We start from the raw sequence: 13,510 nt of genomic DNA on the forward strand, positions 1-13,510 counted from the left end.
TACAAGTATCTCATTTGTTCCAATGTTGGACTCAAGCTAAAGGAAGACTGGCCTAAGTTAAACCTATCCCAGAACACATGCATATAGGTAAGTAGTAAATTCGGTAGACATACTAATCTTTTCTTTAAAGTTATTTTATTTCCTATTTCAGCTTCCATTGAAAAAGAGATTCATATTTTAGGTCTGTCTCATTCGCCACATAAATAAAAACACTTTTTGCTGTTTTCAGGTAGAATTTTTAAGAAAGGGAGCAAAAGTCTTCCATCCATGGCATCATCAAAAAGATCCTGGAATGAGCCGATCATATAATGACCTTATATTCCTGCAGCACCCTGATGAGATTCACAGAAAATCAACAAAGACAACAAAAACTTTTAATAAGAATTTGCTTTCCATGCACAGGAGCAAGAGTGAATTGAATGTCTTCTCAGTGGATCTCTCTTTATAAAGCTCTGTGTTAACTTATTTTGTGACATGTATATCAACTGATCAGATATTTATGAAGCAACATTAAAAGATTTGAATATAGAGATACAACTGTGTACTTTAAAAAGTGCTATTTTGCTAGATCTCTGAATTTCATTATAAAGGGAAAGCTCTATTTGACATTTGACATTTTGTTTAGAGGGCTTAATATTTATTTTTTCAGACTGATATATTAAAATAGGCCCTGAGGGTAGACAGAAAAAGAAAAAGATACATATTTAGGAAATAAAAATAGAACTATGAGAATATAAAATAAAACTCAAAAATGTACAAGAATATTTTCCTTTGATATTATCCATATTACTTGATAAGTTTTGCAGTTACTTAACATAGGCATACATCATGCTAAACATTTTCTAAGTTTATTTTGGGCATATTTGCAAATGTTGTTTTTAAAAATTAGTGTTTGCATTTTTCTCAACTATACAAAAAGCTAATATTGCCATCGTAGCATTTAATTAATAATTTCCTAATGTAGAATACTGGCTAAGAAAACTTGAAAAGAGAAAATAGGAGTCATAAATAATACTGCTTTGGTCATGTCTATTATGAAGAAGGAGAGAAATGCAAACAGGCTGCAAACAGGAGTGAACCAGCCCAGGTCAGAAACATAACAGGTCAAAACTTTCACGTTCATTAGTAGTGCCATCAAATCAGTGAGTAACATCTGCATTTCCAGCCTAGAAGACATAGAGGGATGTTGCTGCACAGAGGGCTTTTTGCTGTAGTGACACCTTGCTTTATTGTCTGGGATGTTTGAGAGACTAACAATTTCTTTAGGTCTGGTTTTCTTTCTTAGAATGTTTTGAGGGGGCAGCTAGGTGGCACAATGGATAGAGCTCCAGCCTTGGAGTCAGTCAGGAGGACCTGAGTTCAAATCTGGCCTTAGACACTTGACACCTACTAGCCATGTGACTCTGGGCAAGTCACTTAACCCCAATTGCCTCACAAAAAAAAAGTATGTAATATGATGAAGTACCCCATATTCTCTTAACTAAATCTTCTTATATATTCTACATATTTTCGTAATGAATTTAATAATATTGATAAAATTTATCAACATAAAAATTATGGCTTAAGAGGCTATCATCCCCACTCTCTAATCTTCAGTCTCTGGTCACTTCTTTAGTAGCTACAAAAATGCCCATATCTGCCTGATCCCCCCAAAACTCACTTGATCCTACTAGCTATTATCCTGTATCTCTCCTCTTTTTTGTGGCTCAACTCAAGAAGGCTGTCTATAATCGATGGCTTTCACCCTTATCATTCAACCAAAACTGCTGTCTCCAAAATTCTCAGTGATTGCTAAATCGAATGGCCTTTTCTCCAGTCATCCTTCTTAACCTTTCTGCAGCTTCTTACACTGTTTATCACCCTCTTCTCTCTGATAGTCTAGGCTTTTATAACACTGCTGTATATTGGTTCTCTTCCTGTCTCCTCAGTCTCCTAACTTACCCAGCCCAACCCTCTCTCCTGACCTCAAGTCTTGTATCTCTAGCTGCTTAATGGACAGCTGGAAACGGACATCCTGTTATCTTAACGGTATCTTAAAACTCAATATGTCCTAACTTCCCTATAACTGTCCTTGGTACTACCATCCTCCCAGAAAACAAAGTTCCCAACCTAGGTGTCATCCACAACTCCTTGATCTTTCTCATCTTCCATATCCAATTTGTTGCCCAGGCCTGTTGGTTTTACCTTTTGTAACATCTCTCCGTGTGCCCCCTTCTCTCATCTGACACAGCTTCTAGTCTCCTGCAGGCCCTTATCATCTACTACCTGGACTGCAGCAGCCTTTTCATTGGCTTCCTAGCCTCAAATCTCTCAGCTTCAAAGCAATCTTCCTAAAGCACAGGTCTGACCATGTTACCTGCTTATTCAATAAACCCCATTGGCTCTCTATTACCTCCAAGACTGAATATAAACTCCTCTGTTTGGCTTTTAAAGCCCTTTAGAAACTGATCCCTTTCTCCTTTTCCAGGATTCTTACACCTTACTCCCCTTCATGTGCTCTGCCATCCAGTGTTTAGTAGTGGGCCTGGCACATAACAGGCACTTAAAAAATGCCTGTCGACTTGACTTGCCACTAGCTTCCTTGCTATTTTTCGGGGAAGATACCTCCTTGCATTTTCACTGGTTGTCCCCTATGCCTGGAATATTCTTCCTCCTTACTTCACCTCCTGGCTTCCTTCAAGTAGCAACTAAAACCAGTGTTCTAGAAAAAGCTTTTGCTGATTCTTTCTGATAGGGCCTTATCTCTGTGATTATCTCCCATTTATTCCATTTATTTATTTATTGTTGGTATATAGACCTTTTCATGTTATCTCCCTTCATTAGATTGTGAACTCCTTGAAGGGAAGAATTGTTTTTTCTCCCTCATCTTTGTATCCCAGGAATTAGCAAAGTGCCTGGCACATAGTGGGCATTTAATAAATTTTATTGACTGAAGAAAGATGTCAAAATTCTTTTTAAAAATATATATCCATGAGAATGTCTTTAGTTCCCTGGAATTCATTATCTTGTCACTTTAAAGCATCTTTCAGTTATACCTTCACTTACAAAGAAGATGTTTTAGTCTAAAATACCCTAATGTATAGGACCTTAAAGAATAGTTTTTAAATATTCTTTGTGGGAGTTCAGGATTTGGTACTTTATTTTATAGAACAATGTTTTCACTTCCTATTTACACTTTGTTCTGCTTTGTCTTTTTTCCCCTGCCATTCAAAATTTGAGAAAACTTAATATTTAGTAAAATGACTTTTTAAGACATATTTTGATCAAATAGTTTTACTTACAAAATATTTTCAGTCTGATTTTGAAGTCTACAGGAAATCACATGCTGTGTTTCCCAGCACCCAGACTTTTGGAACATCCTGTATTTTGGAAGAACATAGGCACAACAAATTAGGTTTGTGGCTGGATTGCTATTATTTTTTTAAACAATGAATGCTCACCTTTCCCCACTAGAGAAATGGTCAAAAGATATAGCCAATTTATGAAACTGTAAATCAAAAACTTATTAAGTACCTTAAAAGATGACCAAACTCCCTAAATTAGAGAAAGGGAAGTCGTTAACCTTATAGCTACAATCGTGTCGACAATCTTCCCTTTCCCTTCTAATACTACGACCAGAGTATGCCATTAATTTAACAGGGAAGGGGAATTTGTCGTATTTTCCTTCATGGAACCACTGAGAGGCCCAGTGACAGCAGGGCTGCGACGAAACGTGCATCCGCTTGGGGCCCCCGACTCGGAACCGTCTAGACAGGGCGCCATTCGGGGCACTCCGATCCACCTTCCAGCCCCAGCTCCCCAAGAGAAAAGAGGGGGCCCCTCTGCGCGTCCCCGTCCTGAATGAAGGAGGAGGGGGAGAGATGGAGGGAGAGAGAAAGAGGGGAGGGGGAGAGGGAGAGGGGGAGGTGGGAGGGAAAGAGGAGACAGAGAGATGGGGGAGGGGGGGAGGGAAAGAAGGGGAGGGAAGAGAGGGAGAGGGAAAGAGGGAAAGAGGGGGAGAGGGAGAGAGAGAGAAAGGGGGAGAGAAGAGAGAGGAGAGAGGAGAGGAGAGAGAGAGGGAGAGGGGGGAGGGAGAGAGAGGGAGAGGGGGAGGGAGAGGAAGTGAGGGAGGGGGAGGGAGAGAGGGAGAGGGAGAGAGGGAGAGGAAGGGGGGAGGGGGAGAGAGGGAGAGAGAGCTCGCGCGCCCACGTGACCTCTCAGACTGAACAGGTGAACGCACTACTTTGCAGGACACACCTGCCAGAAAAAAACGCTATGGGCACCCCCTTCTTGGTCCTCTTAGCCCTCGAGAGTTAAGAGTCCAAACCCTCCTCTCCCACCCCAACACATCTAGTGCACTGGCTACACAATTCCGGCAACCCCGTTCCGAGAAGAACTCAGGAAGAGACTGGATCCGGGTGTCTGAGAGCAGTATAAGTGATACATGCGAGCCAATCATAGCATACTACAACTCCCAAGATGCCTTTTCCGCCCTCTCGGTTTCCGGTGCTGCGTAGTTTCCGGAGCGGATCGCAACCTGGAGTCCGGATCCGATCCCGGTCTGCACATTCCAAAGGCAGGTAACCCCCCCGCCCCCCCGACCACCCCCTGCACGCGCTGCTACCTCCAGCCCCGCGCACCCCTGTCCTTGCCCGGTTCACCGGCACCCCCAGTGAGCACCCGAGTGTCCCCAGGGGCCCACCATGAGAGGGAGGGGAGGGAATCCTCCCTCCCTCCCCTCCTTCTCTCTAGCCCCACGGGGTTGACTTGCACTCAACACACGGTCCCCAGTCCATCCGCCATGCCGACTGTTCTTTGTTACATTCTCTGAGTTGAAGGGGAACAGTTGGAGATCGGAGTCAAAACCCGGCTGGATTTCAGCAGAGTAACTCCTGGATTTCCCTGGTTTGCTCTATGTACACACCAGCGCCGCGTCGCACTGCTTAGGGTTGCAACGGGAAGCAGCTTTAAAAAAAAAAAAAAAAAAAGCTGCCAGGGGCTGGTTTCTTGGCCTGGCTGACGGATCTTGGGTTGGACTAGTATGTGCCTTTGTGCGGCGCTCCTGTGTTCTTGTCTTGTCTTGGGGCTTCCAGAGCCCTACAAAATCCATACTAATTTGAGAGGTTAGGAGACAAGAGGGTGTCGTGGGGAGGGTGTGGCAATGACATTCTCTTCTAGAGCTCCATCTTCCACGGCTGCTTTCTTTGCAGGAGGAGGGTTAGTTTTGGAGGAGGGACAGAGAAGCCGATTTTGGATAAGAAGTCTCTATGTCAATTCGTTGTGCTGGGATCTGCAGGATCGTTTTCCAGCTAATCTAGGCAATATTATTTTCTACCCTCCCTTATGCATTGGTTTAAATGGGCTCTTTTGTAAGGCCCTGGAAGAACTTAATTGGTAGAGAGCTCTGGATTGAAATTTGGAAGGGATTTTTCATTTCTCTCCCCACCCACATTTTAGAGATGCATACCTCGGAGAAGTCTTGATGAAGCATTCCCTCCTTCGCCCCTAAAACCCTTTCATATTAAAGCCATTTTTGGTGGGGAGGTAAAGAAATGAAATAAAAAGCGTTTGTGTTGAGTAGCTTCACATTTATAAATCCCTGAAATTTCCATTATAATGCAATGATGCGATGATAGTGATTTAAGGATTGCCTCTCCAAGTCCTTTGCCTCCTGCTATTTCTTTTCTGAGGCCAAGGTGCTTAAAGGTGCTCATCTTACCTTCCTAGATGGCGCTGTTATCCTCATCTCCTAGATTTTACACTTTGGGATGAGCTGTTAAATGGAAGAGTAGAAAAGCAAAATTCCACCCTAATACTGTATGGAATGGTGCATCCAAGGATCATAGTTAGCAGTTCCTTTCCATTAATATTGTGGTAGTTTATACATAATTATTATACGCAATAATATTAATGTTATGTTATACACAATAATTATATTGTACATACTAATATTAATAATATACATAATAATATTAACCAAGATGGATTGGATGACTTCCACTGCCCTTCCAAATTGTCATTTCCTCGTACAATGTTGAAACAAAGGTGATTTCTAAGACACTTCATTCTAAGTATTCAAAATCAAGTGGGAGGAATAGTTGGCATAGTGGGTAGAGCATTGCACATGGGGTCAGGAAGACTTGAATTCAAATCCAGCCTTAGGTGTTTAATAGCAGTGTTATTAATCAATATAATATTAATATTAACATAATAATTTATATTTTCTCTGCATCTGCTTTAGCATCCACATCCACAGTTCAAATAGACCAGTTACATTTATAGACTTCCAGCTTAGCTTTGGGTATGCAACTTTTTTAAATAAAGATTAATTATCTTTTAAAATTTAAATGTAAAAATTTAATTAAACACTAATTATTTTCATATTAATTTGATTTTGTGTTAAAATTTAAAAGACAGATTTGTTTGGATGGTATTTTTCTCATGGACCCATAAGTATGGTATGACCATTGTTCATGGTATAACTATTTTTGCTGTTTTCAGATTTCAAATGATTATTTTTTTTTATGCTGCAGTTTCACAAATGAATATTTATTGTATGTAATATATATTGTCTGTTCCTTTGCATCTGTCTTCCTTGTTGATGTCATTCTGGTCTGGTGATTAATAAAGTATGAAGCTGTAGCATAGATTTTGAAGAAAAAATATGCAAATATAACATTTTGCATATTTGTTTGCTTTTTGATATATTTAATTCTAATTTGGGGAAATGGTTGCCAAAGAAACGCAAATAACAATATAATGTTTAATGTTGGAATTAGGAAGGATACTGTTTCTTAGTCAGGTTTCAAATTCAACCATATTAGATTGTAACTACATTCTTTGAGAAGGAATTCCTAGGGTATATCATGTTAGGAAGAGGAAAACCAGGAAAAACAGTACTGAATTTAGAGGCAGAAGACTTGGGGAATGCCTCTACTACCTTCGGGATCTTGGAGAAAGTCACTTAGCATTTAAAACCTCAGTTCCTTCATCTATAGAAATGGATATAGAAAGTAGATATGAAACCTACCTTCTGTTTTAGTTGGGTTATTGTGAGGATTAAATCATTTAATGTAGCTAGTACTTTGAAAGCTATAAAGCCTATCAAAATATAAATTGATTTTTTTTGTTATAATAAGTGACCATCTGGGCAAAAAATTAAAGAAACTTTATAGCCTTTTTCAAATATGAACTTTTTTTTTTTACTACATATAAAATTTTAGGGCCCCTCTGAAATTTGCTTATTGTGAATTTGTATGAATAGCATTAGCAAATTTTAAAAGTAATGTCTATGTACATCATTAGTAATTTTAATGCAAGTACCTTAAGGTTCCCAAATATTTAGGACAAATATTTTATGTCACTGGCAGCATAGCCCTTATCTTTTATATAGTTATGGGGTTTCATATGAAGATTAATTTATTCTTCTTTTATCATTGTATACATCTGGAATCTTCTATATGTATATATGTAACTTCTCATATATCCTTATTTGTAAGTATTTATGATTTCATCTGAATGGGGGAATCTTTCTACTGATAGAGATCAAAACCCCTACATATTATCCCATCCTTTTCTTTAAAAACATTTTTTTTTCCAATGAAAAAGAAGAAACAAAACAACAAAAGAAAAAAGAGATCAAATAGTGTTCTTCAATCTGCATTCAGACTCCATTGTGCTTTCTCTGGATGTGGATAGCATTTTCCATCATGAGTCTTTTGGAGTTGTCTTAGATCTTTGCATTGCTGAAATGAGCCAAGTCTATGAAAGTTAGTCATCCCACAGTGTGGCTGTTACTGTGTACAAAGTTCTTCTGGTTCTGCTCACTTCACTCAGCATCAGTTCATTTAAGTCTTTCCAGGTTTTTCTGAAATCTGCCTGCTCATCATTTCTTATGGAACAATAGTATTCCATTACATTCATATACCACAACTTGTTCAGCCATTCCCCAATTGATGGGCATCCCCTCAATTTTCCAATTCTTGACCACCACAAAAAGAGGTGCTATAAATATTTTTTGTATGTGGGGGACCTTTTCCCATTTTTATGACCTAGAAGCTATCCCATCCTTTTCAACTCTTGTGCATGCTTACCCACAGATCTTCAGTGAAGGATTTATCCAACAGAATTGAACTGTTCCTTTGGTGTTTCAGTATATTGAAATACCAGTGTGTTGCATTTCTGGCTTCTCATCTGTTGTTTCTCACTCTCTTTTATTTACCCTATCTTTTTCTAGCCATATGTGTATTCAAATAATGTCTTTCATTCAAGTTCATTTGGTTTTAGAGTTCAAGTCTTTTTGACTACAAATCCAGTATTCTTTCCACTATACTTTTTAAATTTTATATTTTGTAACTGTTATGAATCTTTCCATTGTTCTTTCTGAGATTATGTTGTTCCATAATGCATAGCTATATTGTCATTAGGAAAATAGTGGTGTTAAATAGATGGAATTTTGTGGCACCAAACTATTTGAAATAATTTTAAGTACTGTATGATTCCTCAGATTTGATGTAGCCTGACCATTTCTCACTATTCAATATTGGGTCCATCTGCAATGCTGATGTCTGTAGATACATTGTTTTACTGACTTTACAGGCTGCCCACCAAACTGAAAGTCATTGGCAGTGTGTGGTTTTCATTTATTTTATTCTCTATTGTGGTTTATTAGTCCAGTCTCTTTCACATTACTGTGATTCTCTCTAAGGAGAATTTTGTAATATGGTGCTTGATGTACAGAGTCAATTTATAAATACAAACTTTGTATGCAGGTAATTCATTTGTACTTTTGCTGGACATGTTCCTTGAAATTGGCAAGCATCATCTATGAAAAACAGTATTACATAGTGGAAAGAGTGCTGGACCCAAAAACTTGAGTTGTAATCTTGCTATTGACATAAATTGTGTAATCATATTCAAATCTGAGCCTCAATTTTCTTATCTGTAAAATTGGGACAATATTTGTAATATGTACTCTACAGAGTTGTGGTCAAAATCAAATGAGTTTTTTGTGAAGTGTTTCTCAAACCTTCAAGTTTTATAAACAAATAGACAGATATCTATATCAGTTTGTCTTTTACAAAGAAATATTCACTTCAAAAATATGCCTAGAACAAACATACAAATATTTCTCCCTACTATCTCAGGGTATAATCTCCTCATATACCTCATTGGTCTTCAGAGATGAGGAGTGGGGGGAAAGATTAAGCCCAGAATTTAGCTGCGTTCTTATATAGCATTGGTTCCACCAAATTTGCATCCAAAGGCATCACTTCCAGATGAGTTCTATAAGGCTCAGGTCCCAAATGTTACTACTTGCAGTGATCTCACTCAATATTATTAATCACTCCTTACTCCTTGTGGCATCAATTTTGAGCTGGCTACAAAACCTGGCCTGGTTCATAATTCCTGGATTCGGTGGCTGACTTTCCTAGCCATTGAAACTCCCAAGATCAAGTATACCCCTCACTGCCCCCCTGTACTTAGAATGAAACAGAACAAACAAAAAGGCCAAAGAGGCCTTTCTAGGGGAGTCATGTGACTAGAGAAAGGGAAGTTCCCCTTGACCTTCCCTTTAAAGTATTTTTTTTTTTACTGGATAGCATCATACATACCACCAGAGTGCCACTGAAGATAATGATGTGAAGAGTCAAAAGTACTATTATAATTGTCACGTGTTAATTTTATCATTTTTATCATCATCTTAGCCCTGGTCTCCAGCTTTTACACCTCATTTGATGCTAATATTCTGGATTATTAAAATTACTAAAATTCTGGATTAGAAAAAAATTAAAATTATTAAAATTTTTAAAAATTGAAGCTGTATATGTCAGTCTTATAATTTTGATATATGCCTTGTATTTTTTTAGAAGAAATTATTTGAGGGGAGCCTTCAAAGGCTGCAAATTATTTTTAAAAATCAATGAACAACAGTCACAATAAGATCTTGTTTTCTATATTGCTTTCAATCAATATGCTCTCAAATGTCTGACTGGAAAGATAACTATTGTAAAAAAAAATCATTTGGAAAAGTCTGTTTTTCCATTTTTTTTCATCAAGAATATCCTTTCTGATAACTTTAATAAAAATCTCATAGACATAAGGAAGCACTTATATTGAGTTAGTAACTGCTACTGTTTTCTCCTTTGCCTTTTTTTGGTAGAAGCACCATGCACGATCATTTATTAATTTATTTACAATTTTTCTCTTTAGACATTTTGAAAAAAAAAGTTTTATTCCCTTCATTGACTTGTTTCTTCTTCACTTGTTTTGCATTGATTTATGAAGAGCTAATTCTGAGTTGTATGCTTCTGGCATAGTTTTCTTCAGTATATATTTGGTAAGGTCCAGAAAGTCTTCTTTACTTCATCTTCTTAGTATAATTGCCACTTTCTTAAATGATGTGTCCTGTGGCCTGTACCCTAAATTCTGTGTTTCATGACTTTGGAGGGAATTTCTTTGAGTAATTATTTAATCCAAGCCCCCAGTCATTTCTTCTGGCAAAATCAGAATTTAGCATTCACTCAGGAACTCCTTCACTCCCTTTCCATCACTGCCATCCCTGGGACTGAGAGGCTCTTTTGACAGTATTGTTCACATAAAATCGTGTTTTTCTCTTCCCTCTTTCCCCCCAAGTCTGTTGATATAGTCTCACTTTTTACAGCTTTTATCTTTGTGGTTTTGTATATTTTTTCATAATTTGTGTCAATTGCCCTTCTAAAATTCAAGAATTCAGAATCATATGTACACTAGGCCTGATTTAATCATTCTCCACATGGTATCAGTTGACAAACAAGTACTCAGGACAAGAGTATTGACATTTCATCAAGAATCTAGTAGAGTCCAAATGCTTCTATTACTGATGGAAACTGATAATCAATTCAGTAAGCATTTATTAAATACATGGTCCATAGAAGGTCAGCCTTGAAATCCTCTGCTTCTGTTACAAGTTGGCTCTATGTTGCCAGGCAACTCTCTAAGATTACTAGTTGCAGAGCAGTTGCTGATACACACTGGGAGTTCACTGTACCATTAAAATTACAGATTCGGTATAAATAAAATGGACAAAAAAAATGTGAGGTGTTGGCACTAGGGATATATAAACAAAAATGGAAACAATTTAGGGACCTCAATGGAGACTTAATAATGAAATCTTAAATAACAAGTAGGTCAAAGAATAATTCATAGAAACAGTATTAGTTAGACAAGGTGAGTGATGAGACAACACAACAAAAGTTCTGGGATGCAGACAAAGCAGTGGGGGGGGCAGGGGAAATGATATCCCTAAAAATATACATTAACAAAATGGGAAAAGAAGATTAATGAATTGAATATGCATTAAAATATATAATCCCAACAAATTAGCCCAAAAGAGAAAATCTTGAGGATTTTGAGGAGAAACAGGTAAATTAGAGAACTAGTTCTTTGGAAAGTGTAACAAAATTGAAGAACCTTTATCTAACCTAGTTTAAGAAAATGGGCATAAAATCAAATCAACAAAATCTCAACAAAACTAAAAAAAAAAAGGAATTATCAGAACATACTATGCAAAATTAAATGCAAACAAAACTCAAAACAAATGCAAAATTACATGTGAGCAAAACTATCAAAACAAAAAAAAGAGAGTATTATCTTAAAAATATATAAAATACCTAGATAGAGCACCTAGATAGAGATATTAAACAATCCAATCTCAAGAAAGAGAATTAATTGTAAAGGAACCACTAAAAAACATTGTTTGTCCTGATTAATATGTAGGAGAATTCTATCAAACTTTTAAAGAACAATTAATACAAACACTATACAAATATTCTCAAATACTGAGAAAGAAAGCACTCTATCAGAAACTTTTCATGAGAAAAATATTGTTTTAACGAATATACCTTAATGAAGAAAGGATAAGGCAAAGAAAGAGAATTGTAAACCAATATTAATGAATCTTGATTAAAAAATGTTAAATAAAATCCTTTAAACAGACTCTCACAGTTTTTTCAAGAAATCATTATGACCAGGTTGGGTTTATGGGAGTGATACAAGAATGGTTTATTATTGGGATAACAATCAATATAATCTTAAAAAGAACAGAAATGTCCCCAAGATTATCTCAATCGATTTAGAAAATCCTTTAACAAAATACAGCACATTTTTGTTTAAAATCCCTACAAGGCATAGGAATAGAGGGATCTTCTTTGAATATAATAAATATGTATTTAAAATCAAATCTTAGTATCTGAAAAATTTCCAAGAACTATAGAAATAAATCTCAGTAAAATTAAGAGAAAGAAATTAAAGTGTAAAGATTGGTAAAGAGGACACAAACACTCTCTGCTGCTGATATGATGATTTACTTAGAAAAATCCCAGGGAATCAGCCAAGCCAAGATACTATTTAAGACAATGACTTCTGCAAAGCTGTAGGCTACAAAATAAACCATCAAACATCAACAGCATTTCTATATACTAGGAAATCCAAGAGGCAATAGTAGTAAAAGGAATCCCACTCAAAGTAACTACAAAATGTATAGAATGTTTCATAGTCAGTTTACCCAAGCATACTCAATACTTGTATATATTAAATTACAACATGCTTCTTCAAGAAACAAAGAAAAAATTTAAATAACTGGGAGAATAAAAATGTGGCACTGGACCTAGAATCAGGAAGACCCAAGTTCAAATCCAGCTTCAGTTAACTGGCTGTGTGACCTAGGGAAGTCACTTCACCTGGTTGCCTCTGGAGAAGGAAATGGCAAACCACTCCAGTATCTTTGCCAAGAAAACCCCAAAAGGGGTCACAAAGAGTCGGACATGACTGAAAAACAACTAAATAGTAACACCAAAGTTAATTTACAGATTTAATGTTGTATCAGTAAGTGAAAAGGATATTTTACAGATCTTGGTAAAATAGCATGATTCAATTTTGTACAAGCAAAAGATCTAGAATATCAATGGAAAAATGGGAAAAAAAAAAGTAGGAATGAAGGGGGAACAAAGGAATCTTTTTAGGACTAGTAGAAAGGTAGCTCCATGGATAGACAAGGGCACCTGGCCTTGAGGCCACATATGGCCTTCTAGGTCTTTGAGTGCAGCCATTTTACTAAGTCCAAGTTATACAGAACAGATCCTTTTATTAAGGGGATTTGTTCTGTGAAGTTTGGATTCAGTCAAAGGCTGCATTTGAGGACCTAGAGGGCCACATGTGACCTCGAGGCTGCAGGTTCCCCACCCCTGGACATTGGGGAAGAGATAATTACATAAACAAGGGACAGAGATAATTAGAAAAAGTAGTTATTAGGGGCAGCTAGGTGGCAGTGGATAGAGCACCAGCCTTGGATTCAGGAGGGCCTGAATTCAAATCCAGCCTTAGACACGTAACAGGCAAGTCACTTAACCCCATTACCTACCCCTCCCCCCCAAAAAGTTAGTAGGACAAAAGGTAGTTATTTTTTTTTACTAGAAATTAAAAAGTTGTATAAACAAAAGCATCTATGATGGGAAGGTAAGTGGTTGAATGAGGGAAAGAAACTTTTTATCAA

At 37.1% G+C, this 13,510-nt stretch overlaps 1 protein-coding gene and 1 long non-coding RNA gene across 4 annotated transcripts in view; one reads left to right on the plus strand and one right to left on the minus strand.

Moving 5' to 3' along the window:
- Window positions 1-243: 243 nt before the first annotated feature.
- LOC114029240 lies at window positions 244-5,593 on the minus strand. 3 transcript variants are annotated; one of them, XR_003567457.1, is made up of 3 exons: window positions 4,620-5,593; window positions 3,282-3,359; window positions 244-332 (listed from the first exon to the last, which is right to left on the minus strand). It is a non-coding gene; the product is annotated as an uncharacterized LOC114029240 (long non-coding RNA). The 3 variants fall into 3 exon arrangements; XR_003567456.1 differs by lacking the exon at window positions 4,620-5,593 and adding an exon at window positions 4,237-4,331; XR_003567458.1 differs by lacking the exon at window positions 4,620-5,593 and adding an exon at window positions 3,514-3,830.
- The window catches only part of PRDM15 (PR/SET domain 15), a 169,835-nt gene continuing 160,665 nt past the window's right edge, over window positions 4,341-13,510 (plus strand). Inside the window, exon 1 of the mRNA XM_027843599.1 lies at window positions 4,341-4,555. Coding sequence (XP_027699400.1) covers window positions 4,424-4,555 — 132 coding nt within the window. The 5' untranslated portion in view covers window positions 4,341-4,423. The remainder of the gene's footprint in view (window positions 4,556-13,510) is intronic.

Source organism: Vombatus ursinus, unplaced genomic scaffold (genome assembly GCF_900497805.2).
Source record: "Vombatus ursinus unplaced genomic scaffold, bare-nosed wombat genome assembly UNPS02014924.1, whole genome shotgun sequence".
NCBI classification, from domain to species: domain Eukaryota; kingdom Metazoa; phylum Chordata; class Mammalia; order Diprotodontia; family Vombatidae; genus Vombatus; species Vombatus ursinus.